This window comes from Staurois parvus, unplaced genomic scaffold (genome assembly GCF_062004578.1).
Source record: "Staurois parvus isolate SC_StPar_1 unplaced genomic scaffold, SC_StPar_1.0 ptg000390l, whole genome shotgun sequence".
NCBI classification, from domain to species: domain Eukaryota; kingdom Metazoa; phylum Chordata; class Amphibia; order Anura; family Ranidae; genus Staurois; species Staurois parvus.
In genome coordinates, this window is record NW_028318186.1 from 5,204,117 (window position 1) to 5,226,015 (window position 21,899).

The 21,899-nt window shown below is 39.3% G+C and overlaps 1 protein-coding gene across 1 annotated transcript in view; it reads left to right on the forward strand.

Annotated features, from left to right (window-relative positions):
- Positions 1–387: 387 nt before the first annotated feature.
- LOC149455636 (cytochrome P450 2B19-like) overlaps positions 388–21,899 on the forward strand; it is a 31,041-nt gene continuing 9,529 nt past the window's right edge. The window contains exons 1-7 of the mRNA XM_089686024.1: positions 388–546; positions 3,950–4,145; positions 9,839–10,001; positions 10,585–10,734; positions 11,463–11,623; positions 16,115–16,291; positions 19,115–19,256. Coding sequence (XP_089542150.1) covers positions 3,972–4,145; positions 9,839–10,001; positions 10,585–10,734; positions 11,463–11,623; positions 16,115–16,291; positions 19,115–19,256 — 967 coding nt within the window. The 5' untranslated portion in view covers positions 388–546; positions 3,950–3,971. The remainder of the gene's footprint in view (positions 547–3,949; positions 4,146–9,838; positions 10,002–10,584; positions 10,735–11,462; positions 11,624–16,114; positions 16,292–19,114; positions 19,257–21,899) is intronic.

The window sequence follows — 21,899 nt, forward strand, 5'->3', positions numbered from 1 at the left end:
TGTGCAATTAAACCACGGCAACATCTAATGTTTGTGTAGTATTATGTTCAGCAGACTGTGTTCTTCTATTGTTGTGACTTAGATGACGTTCAGAGCACATTTTATGCCCAATTCATGCAAAACTCCACCTAATCCCAAGGGGTTCACATACTTTTTCTTGCAACTGTAAATAAATGCAGATTTTTACATGTATGTGACAAGTGTCAGAATTTCCTTGGGCAGTAAGTGGTTAATGCAGTTCAGCTGAACTGGTGTGAACGAACCCTAGTACTGACCATCAAGTATCTATCTTTACTGTCACACAATCACTAACCTTTGAACACAGCTAATATGTCAGAGTGAATGATCTGCAGAATGTAAAATTCCCCAGCCAGTGTCGCATTTTAACAACTTTTTCCGTTGTTGGGTGGAGACCATGTCTGATGAATGAAAATGTCAGAAAAGGCTGTCAGAACAGAATATAAATACTGACTGAGTATATAGGTAAAGTATTCTCTGTAGAGGCACAGAAGAGAGAAAAACGGGATCAGCATACAGTGGAGAACTGTAAGTAAAGGATCGTGTTTATCTTTAAACTCTTTTCATATTAAAAGGTTCACCTTTACCAACAAAATGCCTATGCAGATAAGGGGCATCTGTAGATAAAAGCAAACTGCAGCTTTGACCAAAGTTGAATAATGTCCTTGCTATAGGTGTAGGCCATTTACATACTTAAGGAAGCCTGATAGAAAAACTCTCACATTTTGCAACTTCAGATCCTGCCTTGTTGCTAGGAGGTTGCTAAGACATGCCCAGTGGTTACTGTTCACATCCACCATCACAAGAGCAAGCTCTCAAACACTGAGCTCGGAGCCACTGCACCATGGATGAGAAAGTGCATGTTAGGAGGTTCGAATCACAGCAAGAGCTCACTCCTGTGATGGTGGATGTGAACACCAACAACTTGAAACTTCTTAAAAATATCCCAACAACAAGGCAGGACGAGGAGATGCAACCTCTGTGAGGAAACTCTCACCTTGTAAAACAATCCGTTCAGTTTAAAATACAAATGAAAGGCAAAACATATGCTTATAGATATAAAAAACATAAATACCTTTTTTCCATGTTTTATAAGTGATCTAAGCCTTCTAAGCTCCTTATGCGGTTGAGAACAGAGAGCTGGGGGAGGAGAAACAGCAGCACACAGAGGGCTGGCTGTGGGGGGGAGGATATCAGCGTGTCAGGACAAGTCTGATCATTGGAAGAGACAAGGATATAGAACTGAGCTTTCATGGCTAGTGTGGTCAGTTTTAAATAGGAAAGCAAATGGACTGGCAGGAATACCAGGGATTTCACACAAAGGAAGCAATCCCAAAAGAACAGGAAACATTTTTATATACTGTAAGTACATGATATAGCAAGCACATATCAGGAATATGAAATGTTGGGTTTACATACTCTTTAGATATGTAAATGGCCTACCCCCATAGCAAGAACATTATTAACTTTGGTCAAAGCTGCGTAGTTTGTTTTATCAGAAGACCCTTATCTGCATAGGCAGTTTTGGTATATGTGAACACGGCAATGCACTGTACATCAAACCAGCATTCTGATGCGAAGGGAGCACATAGAAAACAATTGTTTTTATGTGCCTTATCGGTGACCTGCATTTATATACTACAGAAAAATGCAGGTCCTTAACGTAGTGTGAACAAGTCCTTTGATGCAGGTCAAGCTGTCCAGGGAATGGTGCTTTGTTATTTTTAATTTTGTTGTTGTGGTCTATATCTTCTTTTAAAAAAAAAACTGTCTAAAGCACTCCTGTCACTTTTTCAAGTCAGCTTGTTTGGTTGCCAATGTGGATAACATTATACACTGCTCCAAAAAAATTAAGGAACACTTTTTAATCAGAGTCTAGCATCAAGTCAATTAAACTCCAGGGATAGTGATCTGGTCAGCTAAGTAGCAGAGGGGGTTGTTAATTAGTTTCAGCTGCTTTGGTGTTAATGAAATAAACAAGAAGTTCACTAGATGGGCAACAATGAGACGACCCCCAAAACAGGGATGGTTTTACAGTTGAAGGCGACTGACATTTTTTTCCCTACTCATCTTTTTCTAAATGTTTTTCACTAGTTTTGCATTTGGCTAGGGTCAATGTCACTACTGGTAGTATGAGGTGATACCTGGACCCTACAGAGGTTGCACAGGCAGTCCAACTCCTACAGGATGGCACATCAATACGTGCCATTGCCAGAAGGTTTCTCTTTCCCAGCACAGTCTCAAGAGCATGGAGAAGATTCCAGGATACAGGCAGTTACTCTACGAGAGCTGAACAGGACCGTAGAAGGTCCTTAACCTATCAGCAGGACCAATAAATGCTCCTTTGTGCAAGGAGGAACAGGATGAGCACTGCCAGAGCCCTACAAAATGATCTCCAGCAGGCCACTGGTGTGAATGTCTCTGACCAAACAATCAGAAACAGACTTCCTCTAGTGGGACTGACTGCCCGGCACCATGGAGCTCAATTGGCATTTGCCATTGAGCACCAGATGAGAGAAGGTTCACCCTGAGCACATGTGACAAACGTGAAAGGGTCTGGAGAAGCCACGGAGAACGTTATGCTGCCTGTAACATTGTTCAGCATGACCGTTTTGGTGATGGTCAGGGGAGGCATATCCATGGAGGGAAGCACAGACCTCTACAGGCTAGGCAATGGTACCCTGACTGCCATTAGGTATCGGGATGAAGGTCTTGGACCCATTGTCAGACCATACGCTGGTGCAGTGGGTCCTGGGTTCCTCCTGGTGCATGACAATGTATGGCTTCATGTGGCGAGAGTATGCAAGCAGTTCCTGGAGGATGAAGGAATTGATACATTCAGTCCTCCATGCTTGCCTGACCTAAATCCAGTAGAACACCTCTGGGATATCATGTTTCAGTCCATCCGACGCCACCAGGTTGCACCTCAGACTGTTCAGGAGCTTAGTGATGCCCTGGTCCAGATCTGAGAGGTAATATCCCAGGACACCATCCGTTGTCTCATTAGGAGCATGCCCCAATATTGTCAAGCATGTATACAAACACATCAGGGCCATACAAACTACTGAGTACCATTTTGAGTTGCTGTTATGAAATTTCATCAAAATGGACTAGCCTGCATCATTTTTTCACTTTATTTTTGGGGTGTCTTTGAATTTAGTCCTCAGTAGGTTGATAATTTTAATTTTCATCAAAAGATGGGGCATCCTTACGTTCCTAACACATTACCCAGTCCATATCAGTATAGAGATCCAGCATGAGATTTTTCCCCATTAAGATTTGATGTGTTTTCAAAATGTTCCTTTAATTTTTTTTAGCAGTTTAGATAAAAACACACAGAAAAATTAAAAAAAAAATCTTATATTTACTGCTATCATTACAATCACTGACCACAGTTTTCTGAATATATATTTGTGCTGCTGACCCTTTGATCAAATGCATATACTGTAACATGTTATGATATATAACATAATATTTTAAATTATAAGATTCACAACTTAATTTTATCCACAGTCAAGACAATGATTTAGTGTATGCATGGTCAAAAATATTTTTTTTCTGTTTTAGATAGAGTAGGGAAGGGTTAAACACCCTGCTTACATTTTATTGTCTGTGTCTTCTTGGGGAGATTTCCCTTCACTTTCCTCTCCAGGGATGCAACATGAAGTGTGAGGGAAATTCCTCCATTAGACAGATGTAACAGGAAGTTTGTATGTGAAAGTGCCTCCAATGGCAGATTAACCTTCAGCTCTTCTTCTAGTGACATCTCTAAAATTTTGAATTTCCAGTTACTTTCCGTTTTGATAACTGTGGTCACTAGGACAAAGAGGGCACATCTACACACAAACAGAGATGATGGTAAAACATTGACAGTGGTTCTAATTCTTTCCCTCTCTGTTAACTCTCATATTTTTTGTTTTCTCTTCCTTAGATATCGTTGGCAATCATTCTCCATGGACATTATCACAATCCTTTTATCTGCTGTGGTCATACTCTTCTTGGCCAATGTTTACAACAGTCAAAAAAAACAAAAACACAAGAATTTACCTCCAGGGCCCAAACCTTTACCCATCATTGGAAATCTGCACATGCTTGACATGAAACAACCTTACAAAACATTTATGGAGGTAAAAAGTCATGTTTCCAAACTCAGATGATCTCTTGCTGTGAAGGCCAACTTTGATGTGAGGTTTTTTAGAGATAGGTATCAAGATGAGCACTGAGTTGGCATTCCTTACACTTTTTGAACATGTCTTAGAGTGTTAAATATATACATCATGGGGCTCCTGGTCAAATAAATAGTCTGGACCCTCTTTTTAATGTACTGCTTCTTAGATCTGTAATTCCACTTGCCATAGTGCTATGTGGCAAATCTGTCTTTGCCAAGAACTTACAGGGATTCCCACAGTAATGCAGTACCTGCAAGCTCTATCTAGGGACAGTCGCAAATTTAGCCTCATGTTTTCCACAACATCCCATCATTTAATTCCATTTTGCTCCTGGTTGAGCCCTTGTGGCACAATCTTCTTAAATAGTTTCATCTCAAATTGGCCCAACATAGCTGGATGTTGGACAGGCAATCATGCTGATTAATGACCTGTCTTTGTACAAAGCATCCAAGGCTATTTAGGTATAACTGATCATCTTCCTAGTGTTGGGGCTTACTTAGTGCTTTTCTAATAGACAGTCTTTTCTTTTTGGGAACTCTATACCCAACCAAATTCAGTATGTCTGCCACTGGATCCAAGATTACAGGACTAAACAGTGGGTATTAATCAACACAGCAGGGAGCAAAGAGATTGCTTCATGCTGTTACATCTAGAAAACATAGATTGCAGGACTTCACCTTGTCTATTTTTGTTTGTTCTTCTTGCCTGTCCCCCTGGAAGGAAAGGATTTAACAATGGGCAGGCATACTTCCCAACTTTTTGGGGATAGAAAGAGGGACACCTTTTAGCACAAAGTATGTAGTCAAAAGACAGACTCCTGCCACCCTCCAGTTATATGGACTTTGAAGACTTACCACACCAAAAATTGATTGGTCAATAACCACTTAACCCCCAGGCTGATTCTGATATTTCTCACATACATGTGAAAATCAACATTTTTTGCTAGAAAATTACTTGGAAACCCCCAAATATAATACATATTTTTTAAGCAGAGGCCCTGAAAAAAAAATATTTGTTTCTGCAATTTTTTTGGTGCACAATATTGACTCAGTGGAATAAAGGTAAAGCGAGCGCTCAAAAAATCAGCTGCTGAAGCACTCCAAGGAATCACTGGACCTCATAACAAGAATATTAAGTATATACAGTGCAGCGCTGAAATGTAATTAAATAAATAATTAAAATAAAAGTAAAATAGTTCATAAAGTCCTTTCACAATAAAATGATCATAAACATGTGAAGGCCTCCTCCTCATTAGGTGACTGGAATCAAACAGAAAAAATGCGCACTCACCGACCGCGCATTTTAAATGCGCATGTATGTAATTCAGATGACCAGCCAGGCATGCAGATCCAGAGAACACATAGGTCATCCCTCTCAAATACTGACATCAGCCTTGGGTGCAGTAATATATCTCCAGGTCCAGAGAGCCATCTTGCCCCAAAGGATAGGTAGACAGGGGTCCCCCTCCTGGTTCCAGGTACCCCAGAAGTGGTAGATGTAAATCTGAAACCCTCCAGCAAGAGGGTCAAAGAAAAAAGGGAACGCCAATAGTGTAGTAGGTTCAAGAACTTTATTGGATCAACAGTAGTTAAGCCAGGGTCACATGTGCACACAAATACCATCGGCCATCAAACGGACTGGTAAGTATGAAAGGTAAGTAAAACATGTACTAACCCAGCAAAGGTAAGAATCAGAGACCACCGGACCTCCTCGTGGTCTCAGTGGTCAGGAAGTCACACTTGCTACTGGCTCCTCCTGAGGCCTTTCGTGCTACGGCACTTCATCAGAGGGTGGACGCCATTAGCAGTGTGACAAAAAGACTTCCTATTTAAATGCGATTCACGCATGCGCGGAAATCCCGCTCTATCGTTCGGAATCCGAAAAATGGAACTGCGCATGCGCGAATGACCGCCATTTTGCCGTGGGTTGCGGCTGTGCAGAAATGAACTGCGCATGCGCCGCCCGATCGCCGCCATATTGCCATGGATCATAGGCAGTAAGCTGTGAGAATCAACAGCTACTGTCAAGGGGATGCAAATAAAGCACATAATCAAGTGTCGGTTACCCATGGCTGATGACAGAAGGGCAAGTGGTTCGATCAGAGAAAACATGAGTCATCCGATCTTAATATACCCTCCACCCCAGGCAAGTGGCCAAGAATGTAAGCCACTATTCAAATATGTAATATTAAAGAACATATAGATAAGGTACTGCAAGAGCCAGATACCCCTTATTATACTAGTTATATCCATGGCATAGGAGCTAGAGTCGGTTACCCATATAGATGTAAAAGCCATATGTTAACATATGTCCAAAAACATATGTAAAATGAATCCACAATTTCTACATTAAAAATACCATAAACGCACACAGGCGTTCAAAAGGATACACACATACTAAAATACACATATTAAAATATGGCATTTTCCTATTGACATCATGAATTACCATTTGTCATGGATCATAATACCATAATTATAGTGAGATTATATAATAATCACAGAGAAAGGGGAATTTCTCCGTGAAAGCGGAAAATCTCAAACCGAATGGGTATCCCTATTCCGCCATCCTAGGGGCTGATACCAAATAGGATATTAAATTCACAAACATGTGGTCCTATAATTTGATGTGTAAAGGTATCCCATTTCCCCATTTGATACCCCTAATATTCGCTAGGTCATCCATGACTAAAGGTACCTATTTAGGTACTACGTATCAGAAGGTTCAGTAAACATTTTGGCACAAACATATACATAATATCTCTATGACCCAAAAGATTAATAAAAATCGTGTAAAAATTATATATAAAATATATGTAAAAAACTACACTATATCTAGATATAGTGTAGTTTTTTACATATATTTTATATATAATTTTTTACATATTTTTTTTACATATAGTTTTTTTTACGTATCTTTTTTACGTATATTTTACGTATATATACGTAATCAGAGTCCGGTGGTCTCTGATTCTTACCTTTGCTGGGTTAGTACATGTTTTACTTACCTTTCATACTTACCAGTCCGTTTGATGGCCGATGGTATTTGTGTGCACATGTGACCCTGGCTTAACTACTGTTGATCCAATAAAGTTCTTGAACCTACTACACTATTGGCGTTCCCTTTTTTCTTTGACCCTCTTGCTGGAGGGTTTCAGATTTACATCTACCACTTCTGGGGTACCTGGAACCAGGAGGGGGACCCCTGTCTACCTATCCTTTGGGGCAAGATGGCTCTCTGGACCTGGAGATATATTACTGCACCCAAGGCTGATGTCAGTATTTGAGAGGGATGACCTATGTGTTCTCTGGATCTGCATGCCTGGCTGGTCATCTGAATTACATACATGCGCATTTAAAATGCGCGGTCGGTGAGTGCGCATTTTTTCTGTTTGATTCCAGTCACCTAATGAGGAGGAGGCCTTCACATGTTTATGATCATTTTATTGTGAAAGTACTTTATGAACTATTTTACTTTTATTTTAATTATTTATTTAATTACATTACAGCGCTGCACTATATATACTTAATATTGACTCAGTGGTTAATCAAATGCAAATCTTCAGTAAAACATCAGTTCATTGAATTTTAGTGCACACAATATAATATAAAAGATGATGTTCCACCAAGTAAATAGATACCTAACGTTCAACTAATACAGTCACACTACCCAGATACAATGGGCTGCAGACTAACAACTAATAGGAAAGCATTTTTATTATTATTTATTTTATTTAAATTTATTTTTTCTTTGTTTACACTGTGCCTTTTTCATCAACTTTATTGCTATCACAAGGGATGAACAACATCCCTTGTGATACTATGGGTCATGACAGGTCTTCTTTATAGAGAGACCTGGGGTCTTTTAGGTCCCGCATCTCGCTTCTAGTCTCCAAAGCATCTGATCAAACTAAGATGGATTTGATGAGAATCTTTACAAGCCAGTAACTAGTGATGGAACACCCCCACTGTTCTGTTCGAACTTGCAAGTCTATGGGAGTCGAACTTTTAAATTCAAAAGTGCCTATTTTGAAGGCTTATATGTAAGTTATTGGCCATAAAAGTGGCATGGGGACTCGGGTACTGCCCTGAGGGACATGAATCAGTGAAAACCTTTTTCAAAAAGTACCATTTTTATAGGGGCCGTAATTTTTCATTGCTTAAAGTAAAAAAAGAAAAATTCCTTTAAATAGTATGCCTGGGGGTTCCCCTTAAACTATCTGCAAAGTTGCACATCTGTACAATATATAGAATCTGCTGCAGCAGAACTGACACTTTTATTTAAAAAATACAACAGTGTGGGGTTCCCTTTAGGTGTGGTAAGGAGGTTAGTAGGGACCCCATAGTACAAAATTTTTAAAAAGTGCATGGGGTTCCACCTAAAAGCCATACCAAGACCTTTAGACCTGGTAGGACTTTTAAGGGGAACCCCACCACAAAAAAATTGGTGGGGGGGAGTGTGGGGTACCCCCTAAATTCCTACCAGACCCTTGATCCGAGCACAGACCTGGCAGGCCAGAAAAGGAGGGGCAAGCGAGCACCCCCCCAAACCATACCAGGTCACATGCCCTCAGCATGGGAGGGTGCTTTGGGATAGGGGTGCTCCCATCATTGTAATCCATCGTCAATCATGGAGTCCAGCATTGTCACAATGACGCCGACTCACTAAAATGAAGGAAAAAAAAATGATACCCTCTGACCCATCCACACCCGCTGAGCACTCGCCGCTATCTGGCATTTGCCAATCAGATGTAAACAATTAGGCAGAGGTAGCGTTGATGTCACCACTAGCTCTGCCCAATTGTGCTGTGATTGGCCAAAACCTGTGGTAAGGTGCATTGCTTTGGTTTGATTTGCTTCGGGCAATCACAATCACAATGCACATTGTGGGGCGTGACATCACTACCAGTAACAGCTTGTAAATAAACAAACTGAAAGCGGAAGTGATTAAATCCTTGTCCCTTCCAGTTTCTGATCTCAGAGAGGGGGAGGAACAATGTTAGAATGGAAAGTCTGCAATGGGGGTCGGGGAAGGATGCCATTTCACTTCCATCATTTGCAAAAGTGATTGATCAGCTGTATAGGGAAGCTCCTCCTGAAGAAAACGGTAGTGGGATCATGGCTATAGCCTTAACCATCTTCACAGTATAACCACCTCAATTTGAGGCCATACTTATACATATGATGGCATTGACGTGGTTAAGCACACACATTTTTTTATTTTACCAATTTGTTTTCTTCATACTGGTATATAAGTGTAGTTAAACACTTGGTAAGTAACAGTATTTTTGTACAGATTTAAGTCAGAGCACAAAGAAGAAAAACTTAGAGGAAATAGGAACATAGAGATATGGTTCCAAGAGAGGGACAGTCCCTCCAAATAGGGGAGAGCCATGAGCAGGTACTTAGAATGGACATCACAAGCGACAGATGCAATTTTGTGTTTACCACTTCAAATCCATTGAAGTTCAATTCCAATTTGCAAGAAATTTAGCAAACTTTTTTAAAAGTGGAATGTTCCTTTAAATTAAACATACCTCTGTATACAGACATCAAAGAATAAAAGATGTGTTTCCACATAATAGTGGGGGATTTCTTTAATGATAATTTTAGAATTACAACTATATCTTCTACTATATGTTTCATTTCCAGCTGTCTAAGAAGTATGGCACAGTATTAACTTTCCATTTCGGAATGGCAAAAGTCATCATCTTGTGCGGTTACGACACTGTTAAAGATGCTCTACTTACCCACGGTGAAGAATTTGCTAACAGACCAAAGTTGCCGATATTTTCTAAATCAACAAAAGACAACGGTAAGCGTGTTTTTTTTATCTTTAATAAATGGCAAACAATACAGTTTATGTAAATGAGTTTTACTTGTTTTCTGTTATACTCTGTTCAGTCAATTACAAAAAACTACCTGTGGATCCCACCAGAAATCCAGTAGGCTGATAGCCTTCTGTGCTCTCTTCCTGTGTTGCACTGTTGTCAGTTAACAATGCTCTCTTTGTCACTTTGGACTGCAAAACACTGCTCTTTATCTTCTCAAAAGGTGGTGGTGGTAGAGGAACCTATGACAGGAAGTGTGTGACTGGCAGATTTTCCAGGTGAAGATACAGGAAGAAATCCTGAAAAATGGAAACTAATGCAGCCATCATATCTAAAGAATGCTAGACTGCAATATATTACATTTTTGTTCTTGGGTCTAGATATTCTTTAAGGACATTAATGTTTTCTGAATGTAATGTTCAGGTCCTGAGATAAGACAAACAAACACTACGCACCATTTGTTATTTCCATCAACAGTCTTGGATCTATATTTTGTATATTTTGGGCACCATTTGTATGTGACAATTGCTTCATTGACACAAAAAATAATGCTTTCCTCCTGTTTAGGTGTTATTTTTTCAAATGGTGAGAGCTGGAAGGCAATGAGAAGATTCACTCTTTCAACGCTCCGAGATTACGGGATGGGAAAAAAAGCTATAGAAGACAAGATTTGTGAAGAATCTGAATGTTTAATAAGGACAATGAAATCTTATGAAGGTGATTGTTTTGAAGCGTTTGTGTCTTCTTTATCATTCATTTTATGTCGTGTGTTCTATGAGAAAAGGAAATTTTATTACCTTTTATTTACTGTTGGGTTTTGTTGGCAAATGTATATGCATTTGATATTGGAATGCTCTTACTGGTTCTTGATGGCCATTTCCATACTTTCCAATATGGGCAAATCCTGCTGTCTGTCACTTCTTATTCTTGGGCACCTTAATCCATGATGATTGCAATATCTGACACATATGGATATTTTGCACTAATCCTTAATGTTCATAACCTGTGAGGAACATTAGAAGTGTTTGTATAAGAACAATACAAATCAAAAAGGTCCACATACAAACAAAACGTCCATTCAAGCCCTTGGATGTCTAAAAAGATCTCTGTTGGCAATGAAACGAAATTGCTTGAGACAACATATGACCCTTTATAGTGCTCACAAGATTCACACTTGAGATGATTTTAGCCATATTGGTGCACATGCAACAAAAACATTTTCTATGATACTTTTTTATTCGCAATAACATTCAAATTTTCATGACAAGCTTTCGTCCACGAAACACACATTTTTAAAATAGAGCGCAGTGATAAAAATGTGAAAATTTTGTGTGATATGTGAATCTTGGATAGCCACATTAACAAATAGACTGTTTTCCATGTATTGTCCGCAGTATAGATTATGTTTTTTGTTGCCATGCAATCATGCTTTATTTTAATTCCAGGTAAACCTTTTGATAATCTGACCATCCTTAATGCTGCAGTGGCCAATATAATCATCTCCATACTACTTGGTCATCGATTCAATTATGATGACCCCACTATACTGAGACTCATGGGTTTGATTAATGAAAACATAAGGCTTATGGCTTCCCGTGTGATCCGGGTAAGTTGTGCTATTATTGTGTTTGTGGGTGAGAGGTGTTTTGAATTTGCTGCTTGATTGTGGTTGAACAGTTTCTAAAATATTTTCAGTGATTCAAGGTAAAGACAGTAGGCAGTAGAAATTGATTAGAACCACGGTCAGGCTTTTTTTTACCATTAGGTTTGCACAGGAGCGGACTGACCATGTGGAAACTTGGGCACTGCCCGAGAGCCCGGGGTCAGTAGGGGGCCCCATGAGATGCCCCTGGTACCTTTTTCATAGGCTTTTTTGAGTTTGGGCAAGGACACAGAGGCCTCATGATCCCCTATTGCCCTGGGGCCCCATGAGTTGTCAGTCCGCCCCTGGGTTTGCACTGATAGCAATACTGATATCTGCGCCAATACTAAGCATTTGCACGAGTACTTGTACCTGTACAAATGCCCCAATAACTGAAAGTGATACCTTTAAGGTGCAATTTGAGCCTATACAAATGAATGGACTCAAATCGCACTGCAAAGAATCGCATGTGATTTTAACAGATAGATGGGGTGGTTCTTGTCCAAATCCCATGCAGGTTCCCTGTGGGTGCTGTGCGGTTTGCAGTGCGATTTGAGCCATTCATTTTGTATGGGCTTAAATCGCACTGAAATGGTATTGGTAATTGATATCGGTGAGTACTTGAGCACAAGAATTGGTACTCGTGCTCTTGCTAAAAAGATTTATTGGTGCAACCCTACTTTCGATGTCTTATTCAGGGTCCAGCCTGTAGAAGCAGCTCAGTGTTATCCTATGTGTCCATGCACATTAGGGCATTTAGAGGCAGATTTCAAGAGGAAAATTTAAAAACAGGAGAAAAGCACATCATAAGTGCGTTGTTGAGAGCAATTTTCAGGTAGAAAAATGCTCAACACTCATAAATGTGTATAAATGCAGTGTTTAGGAGCATTCAGCATTTTCAATAGTACATTGAAAAACAAGCAGAGGGGAATGTTTTGAAAAGAAAAAGGCTTGTAAGAGTAAATAACCATAAACTGTCATAAACTTTTGTACAATATGAGCTACTACGAGCATTTTTTATGCTGCTTTTTCTGCCAAAGGTTCTGCCATTTTTTTGTGCTCCTAGCTTGTATGGACCTTAAAGGGCTTTTTCTTCACTCCCTGGCTATGAAGACGCAAAAGAAAGTAAATGGAAATGCCCCGTACATGGGTCCTGATTTGAAGACTTCCCCATACCTCTTGTTCTTTTAAAATTATGAATTTCCCATTCCTACTTGTTGAACATCACCAGGACAAATAAAGATGGTAAATCTCACAAGTGGGGACACAGACAGTAATAAAAACCTGACAGAGGCCCTAACCTTTTCACACAAAACAACATGAAACCTTTTGCTATACTGTACATGCACGTCATATTTTAAACAAAATGTTTGTATATGTATATGTGTTGCATAACCTATTTAATACTTAAACATTCTTCTATAATTTGCAACCATTGATGAAAAGGTGTTGTTAAAGATGAACTCTGGATACAAAAGCTTAAATTTAAACATATTCTTAATAGCCGGGAAGGATATACAGTCGTATTGTTGCAATTACAAATGTTTAGGCATTCTCATGTTTATTTCTTTTGTTTGTATTGATATGACCCAAAAAGTGGAGAAACAAATCCACGCAAAACTCCAAAAAAGAACTGGACAAAATGATTGGCATCTTCTCAAAATTATAAGAAATAATTGCATTCCAAGTTTGTGATGCTCCTGTAATTTGTAATAAAATTTACCTGTATCAGTTAACAGTTGCGGACAATATAGAAATCACACCGGCAACCAGTTAAAATGGTGAAAAATGGACTCAACCTTTCTGTTGTGTGTCTTTGTGTGCCGCATGGGGCATGGAGAAGAGAAAGAGCAGCAAAGAATTGTCTGAGAATTTAAGAAAAAAAATTGTGGAAAAGTCTATCTCCAGAGATCTTAATGTTCCTGTGTCCACTGTGTGCAACATTGTCAAGAACTTTACAACCCATGACAATGTAGCTAATCTCCCTGGACGTGGATAAAAGAGAAACATTGATCAAAGATTGCATCAAAGGATTGTCTGAATGGTGGCTAAAGAACCTTGATCAAATTCCAGACAAATTCAAGCTGACCTTCAGGCACAGGGTACAACTATGTCAGCTCGCACTATATGTCGCCATCTGAATAAGAAGAAATGCTATGGTAAGAGTCCTGGGAGGACCCCACTGCTGACACAGAAACATTTAAAAATCAGATTGGAGTTTGCCAAATCTTACCTAAGGAAGTCAAATTTATTTTGGGAGACTGTGCTGTGGACAGACAAAACAAAATGGCAGCTTTTTGGTAAATCCCATCACTCTACTGTTTTCAGAAAAAGAAATGAGGCCTTTAGAAAAAATAATACAGTCCCTACAGTCAAACATGGTGGAGGGTCACTGATGTTTGGGGTTGGTTTGCTGCTTCAGGCACTGGATGTCTTGAACGTGTGCATGGCATCATGAAATCTGAAGACTACCAAAGAATTCTGGGGTGTAATGTAGGGCCCAGTGTCAGAAAGTTGGGTCTCCGTCAGAGGTCATGGGCGTTACAGCAGGACAATGACCCAAAACACACTTTAAAAAGCTCCCGAAAAAGTTTAAGACAAAGCACTGCAGAGTACTGAACTGGCCAGCAATGAGTCCAGATCTCAATCTCATAGAGCTCCTGTGGAGAGATCTCAAAACTGCAGCTGGGAAAAGGAATCTTTCCAATTCAAGAGACCTGGAGCAGTTGGCAAAAGAACAGTAGTCCAAAATTCCAAAAGAGAGGTGTAAGAAACTCATTAATGGTTACAGGAGGCGATTCATTTACTTTTTTTTTCCAAACGGTGTGCTACCAAATATTGAATTGAAGGTGCCAATCATTTTGTCCAGTCCATTTTTGGGGTTTTGCATTGAATGTGTCAGATTTGGCTTTTTATTCCTCCACTTTTTTGTGCCATACCAATACAAACAAAAGAAATAAATATGAGAATACCTAAACATGTGTAATGGCAACAATTTTCTGGGTGAAGTGGTACATTTTCTGACAGAAATGCAGGGGTGGCAAAATTTTTGGCCATCACTGTAAATCCACTGTGTGTGCAACAAATGTCTTTGAAAACCCAATTATTACATTGGAAAAGTAGCAGTGACATCATCACTGTGCTGTGCATAGTCTGTGCAGAGAGCAGAGCTGTAAAAGGGACACAGCAGGCTCCACCCACTTTAGGCTGTTTGCAATAAACTACAAAAGGGGGCGGAGACAAGACCAGTCATCATGCACAATGGGAGAGAGCAGCAGTGTCTAGTACAGGAAGCTCCTGCATAGAGGCAGAGTTTCACACCGGATTACTGTACAGATCAAACTGGAGAGTGCAAAATCTGGTGCAGCTATGCATGGTAGCCAATGAGCCTCTAACTTCTGCTTGTTCATTTAAGCTTTGACAATAAAACCTGGAATCTGATTGGTTTCTATACAGAACTGCATAAGATTTTGCACTCTAGAGTTTGAGTGAATAAACCCCCAAGATTCAAGTAAGAATATACATGGATCTTGTATTTAGACAATATTTTTCTATCCCGGAATTCAGTTTTAAAACTGCACCTCCTGTCAATCATGCTATATGTCTTACCTCCCAGACCATTTAGGTTGCTTTCACAACTATCTGTGTTTATTCCACTTTTAAAAAAAGCAGAAGAAAAATGTGTGACTATGCATTCCTATAAAATTCTTCACTTTGATCTGTTGCGGGTCCTGGTGCATGCTTCAAAGTTCTGATTGCTGCATTTTGGGTGCAGGTTTGGTGCAGTAAAAAAAAACACCAAAAACAACTCCCTATTGAAATCAATGGAAAATGTGGCAAAAACATATCAAAATGCACCTGCATTGCATTTTTGGTGCAGTTTTTGAGCCACATGCCCCACAAATGCTGTAAAAAAGCAGCAAAAATGCACATGCACTTTTGCCATGGATCAGTGTGCAAGTAGCCTTAGTGCTTTTTTTAACCATCTTAACTCTAGCAGGTAAGCTTTTAGGAAAATTGGGTTTCACAGTGATGTTTTGAGAAGGTAACAAAAATGAAGAGTAAGCTCCAGTGAGAAAAATGGAGGCAGAAACTATTTAAAAGCAGGGCACAGTTTCTCCTCTGCAGCATTATCTATCTTCCCATAATAACAAATACACCCAATCATGACATTATCTATCCTTACCATATTGTTGTGGTGATAGCCAAACGAACATGATGGTACACTGGACAAGAAAAGTATTTAAAGCAGATCTCTGTACTACTGTTCCTAGATGCTCAAAATCCCTCAAGGATGCACTTCTGGAATGGGCTGGAGGGCATTTTTGAGGGATTGTAATGTTCATCTCCAAGGGAAAAAAATGCAGTATCTTCCTTACCCTCATCCTTTGCAGACTATCAAATGCAAGTATATTTTCAATTATTTTCATATATACATTGTTTTTCTTTTTAAAGCTGTACAATGTTATCCCAACTTTGTTAGACCTGCTTCCAGGACCTCACCAAAAAGTTTTCGAAAATATGAGACAGATGCAAAACTTCATAAGAGCAACATTTACTAAACAGAAGAAAACTCTAGATGTAAATGACCAGAGGAATCTTATTGATGTCTTCCTGGTAAAGCAGCAAGAGGTAAGGATCTAATCTGGAGATTTGATATTTCTATATGATATTTGATATATACAGTATATTTCATATTTGATATATGATAGATAGATAGATAGATAGATAGATAGATAGATAGATAGATAGATAGATATTTTCAAATAAAATGAAAATATTTTTTCTTTAAATCTGTCATATTTAGACTAGATATTTGTAAGAAGCTTGTTATAATGTAGAAGATATAAGCAAAACAAATGTATTATTTAATTAACTGTATGTTGTTGAAGTTAAAAACTGAATAATCTCACAGAAAATTAACCATCAATACTTCATAGATGTATAAAGACCAAAGTTTATTTTTCTTGGCTCAACCAGGACACCAGTTGGTCATGTTAAAATCATAGAAATCAATAATAAAAGAACAGCATCAGGGTGTAAAAAAAACGCATACACAGAACCCCAAATTCTTTCCTTGTTCAAACATTTTATTGGGTTTTAAAGGTGTAAGGCATACAACAATATGCAAAATACATTTACAGTAAAGATAAATGATTAAGGCATGTGGCCTAATGGCCAACAGTAAAGGTCCGACTATTGTAAACATAGGAGAAACCACAATGAGTAAGGGAGGATAATACCAAATCAAAGGAGCACGGTATTGCTTGATGGATACAAATGGGTGGTACTCCTAGAGCATATGGATAAGTTCCTTGGAAGGTGAAGATAAAACAATTGAGATAATGCGAACAGTCAGAGAGAAAGAAGCAGGGTAAGACAAAAGGGGGAGGGAGAAAAGAAAGAAGAAAAAAAAGGGGGGGGAAGGGAGGGGGGGGAGGGGAACGGACCAAGGCTCCGGACTACCATCTGATGGAGGAGATTATTAAGGGAGGAGCAACGATTCGTCAAAGCTCCTAGGGAGGAAGTGATCTACCCAGGGGGACCATACTGACAAAAATTTAGGGACGGTGTCTGTGATGGCAGCTTCCACTTTAGCGTGTATCATATCCTGTGTCACCATATTTTGAACCACCAATAACCCCAAAGTTTTTATAGTTCAACCACAGTTTCCTCATATAAAAGATGTATAAGTCTACCTAAGGACAGGTCATACATTGAACTCTTCAAAATATATCATGTGCATGTGTAACTGAAGATTATAACAATGTATGTATAAATCTGTAGAGATGTGATGGAGTTTCAGATGTGTCAATGCATTTCACAAAGTTGCTTCTTTAGGAGAAGGCCAATCTGGAGACAATAAAGACAATCAGATGAAGCCAGAGTCATACACCAGATCATACATCCCTGATGCAATGGGAAAATGGTAATTGCTTTGGGTACCATAATATCTAAAAGGCAAGAGGACACTACAGAGGGGACACAGCTTTCCAAAAAACCAAAGCCAAATGTTCATCCAGCCCCCATTGATCACAAGAGTCCAGTGTAGCCCAGTCTCCTCTGTGTGGTGCATAGAGGTCTGAGGGCTCTATCTGGGTGCTTTTATTGTCTTCAGAATGCCCTTCTCCTGAAAAAGCACCTTTGCAAACTGCATTGGGATATATGAATGTCCACCACAGATCTATAGATTGATACCTACCTTATTGTAATCTTCTGATACACATGCACATGATATATATTTTAGGGGTCCGATATATGGCAGGTCCTTAGGTAGATGTATGATATGTATGTATCTTATGTATGAGGAAGTTTTGGTTGAGCCATAAAAAGATTTGGGGTTTTGTGTATATATTTTTCTGACACCATGATGCTGTTCTTATATTATTTATATTTATGATTTTAACATGACCAACCGGTGTACTGGTTGAACCAAGAACAATACACTTTGGTTTTCATGCAATTATGGAGTATTAATGATTAATTTTCTGAGAAATTATTTACCTGAAAAGTCCCAGAGTACTTTGTTTACCACCTCTTTTGGGGCTGAAGTTTTTGTTTCATATATTATGGAATGTGGTGAACTATAGCTCCAAGGCTACCCTTGGCAATATACTTCGATTTGTAAATTGTTGAAACTTAATCTACTTTTGCCCATACCTTTGTATTGACCAGTGAGCCCACATATCATAGAAGTATCAATAGTAAGGTGTATGAAATAGGTGGGGTGGGGTGGGCTGGTGTTTGACACAAAGTAGTGATCAGACTTGTAGATTAAAAGATTGTGAACTTTGAGGGCCCTATTGGCAAGAACTGAAGATATTTTCTCTAGGTGCATATAGGGCATGCAGGAATTCACATAAATGTTTTTTTCTGGTAGCTAAAGTTTAATACAAAATTTGACTAGAGTTACCAAAACGATTAACATACTAATTAACTTTCACTTATCATCCACTCACGAGTCACACTTTACCATTCACAGCTTAGTACTCTCCACTTGCCTAGCAGATCTTGTGCCTTACATGCATCCACATACACAGATCCGACATCCCCAATTGTCTTTATAAATTATATATATTGGAAGTTTTCTTCAAGCAGGTCTGTAGTAAGCTAGTAGATGTCAGCGATCTTTGATATGTTGGTGACACTGCACTCAGAGCTGCAAATGTGGAGCTCTTCAAGAGGCTCATAAAGAAAATTAAAGGACAGAGTGATAAGACTGAAAAATACTTTGTCATGATGTTTCAAGGTAAAACATAAAGGTATAAATACTGAGAACTTACTAGTTAGTCACATAAGTTATCCCCTACCACCAGAAAAAAATAGATACTTGTTACCAGATACCCTGGTTCCATTAGTTTCACAAACACATACCTCATGAATCATCAGATAAAAGGAACTAATTACACTCATAAATTGTTCACTGCATTCATTATTTATTTTACTTTTTTTTAGGGAAAAACCGAATTCTCCCAGTATTTTCACAATGATAATTTAATTGCTTTGGTGAATGATCTTTTTATTGCTGGAATGGAGACAACCACCACCACTTTGAGATGGGCAGTACTGTTAATGATGAAATATCCAGAAATACAAAGTAAGAAATCTAGTTTTTAATTAATCTGCTGTGTAAGTTCATCAAATGTAAAGCCCATCACCGAACAAAAATTAACTCCTCTTCCACTTCTCACCCATTCAGCTGTGTTTTTTTCCTACTTTGTAAAGCAAGTTTCACTGATATAAGTGTGACATCGTGGTTGTCACGGTCGCCGGATCGCCGCCACCAACATGCAACAATCGCAAGACCGCGACCAACAATAATACGTCACGCCCGCGGCGTCAGACCCCAGACCTTCTCACCAAACTCGTGACCAAAGGACCGGCCGATCTAAAACCGCGATGTGACGTGTGTAACAATGCCACACTCAGCTGCGCACCGCATAACGATTGTCCAGCTAATGGAACACAATCGATGCACCGGCAGCCTGAATGCGCTTGTTACTGGGTCAGGTTAATCATGCAACTAACCCTTCACTGCCACCACCCCTTTTTGTACAGAGAAAGGGGAAACTCTCTTTATCCAATATACACTGTAATGGTTGAAAAGTCTCCTGTCCAATACGGTCACCGCAGGCCGATTGGGCAGAGGATTAAACAACACAGTAGCGTCTCTTCAAAAGGCAGGAATTCGTGAATTGCAATTAAGCACTTTAGAAACAGTTTAACACTTTCAGAAAGAAAGATTTATTACTAAAAGAGTCAAACAGGTGCAATAAAATATTTACAGAAAAAGATGTAACTAAGATATATATTTATATATAAAAAATAGGAAACAGCCCAGCACAGCAAAGAGATAACAGGAAGAAGTTAAAAAGTTAAGTTACTTGCCATGTTAAGCCTTAAAGTAAGCAGATCCAAGTTGCAGAGCGAAAGGGTCTTTGATCTCCTGCTGTTACGATGTTAAACACTAGGAGATGTGTTTAGCTTAGCTTTTAGGCTTGCCATCCTGTCTTTTAAAGTCCCTCTGCAGGGGGGGGTGGCTATGAATACTGGCCAATACCCTGTTTTGCGCGGGATCGTCGGATGGGCTCTGCATTAAAACTGACAGCTTCATAATCCATGATATGAAACATAGGTGACAGCTGACCTGAGGAATGTTCATTTAACTTCTGTCACCTGGCTGGTAGGGTTTATGAGGTTCCAACTTCTTTCAAGTCCTGGGAAAAAACTTATCTTGATTAGGAGGTGTGATATTTTACACAGGCCTTGGGACAGAGTGTCTGCTGTCTCTATGGGGGGGCTTTGTAGCGCTGGGCCCCCTGCTGCTCCAGCCTGCCAGCAACTTTTAACACTTACACATCTGTCCCTGTGCCTCTCAGGAAGGGAGGGGGTAGGGAATAAAGGATTGAGGAATACTTCTAATAAAAAAGGGGAACTCCACATCCATCTCTGATGAGCAAGTTTGCTACAGTGGTCCCTCAAGATCTCCTTGCACTGATGTTGACTCCTCTTTTGTTCCTGAGAAGACCCTGCCATCATGAAGGCAGTGAAATGGACACTCAAAGAACACCGCCTCCTGTAAACAGAAGATAAAAGTTTCTGTTGTGAACTCAGGACTAACCCCTTCACATTTCATCCTTTTGTCTAATTAAAGTGTATCTTTCAATGGACAGAGGGAAGCTCCTAAAGTCAGGCATCTATTTAACAAATTAAAAATAGCTTTCACAGATTTACATGTAAGATGTTTTCTGGCTAATAAAGGAATACAAACATTTTATGGTATCTGTGCTAAAACAGGACATTTCTGAGGTTTTTTTTTTAAATGCTAACAGGTTTGCTTTAAAGAAATGTGCAGATTGCTGTTACTGTGGTCTCATTCTCTAAGTACTGGCAGTAATGCTAACCATGGCTTCAATACTGTGAGTTACTGACTACTGAAATGAGACATGGCTTCAATACTGTGAGTTACTGACTAATGAAATGAGACATGGCTTCAATACTTCAAGTTACTGACTAATGAAATGAGACATTACTGTGATTGTCCTAATATTCTAAACTGCATTCTTTTTCTGGATCAGTAACTCATAGTATTGAATATGCAGGCCAGAAGATAAGGTTAAAAACCAAGCAACTAGCATTTTCAGAAGAAGGTTAGTAACAGCAGCCACCATGGTGCTCTGATGACAAGTTTACTTTATCATGCAATAAGATGCCACCAGAGCTAGTAAAATAGGTGGCATAGCAATGTTTTTTTTTTAAGTTTGCCTGTAGCTCCTTCTAAAAGCTAATGTTTATACACCCCCATACCCTCTTTCCCTAACCACACGCTTAATTAATCCCAGGTATTAGAAAAAAATGAATTGTTTATGACCTACATTAATATTAGTAGGGTGCTCAAGTCCCAGGCCTTCTTTTTCCTTTGAATTACAGGACAAAGGTCTTTTCTTTGAATGTCCATATCACTTCCTACATAACATGGACACTTGCTATTGGCTGATTAGTGTTGAGGTCCTCTTTGAATCCTGTGTCTCAGTGTCTCAGGAATCTCAGTGGCAACATCAGAGTGAGGGGACTGTTGGGGATTGCCCAGCATGGGCACATTCTCAAAGATGGATTACCAATCTCACACACCTCCAAACTGCATGGCAAGGGACCTGAAAGGTGGAGGTGAGTAAAACATGCTATTGAAGGTAAGACAAAAAAGTGCAGGATGAGCTAGATAGCTGTGGTAAGGAGGTTA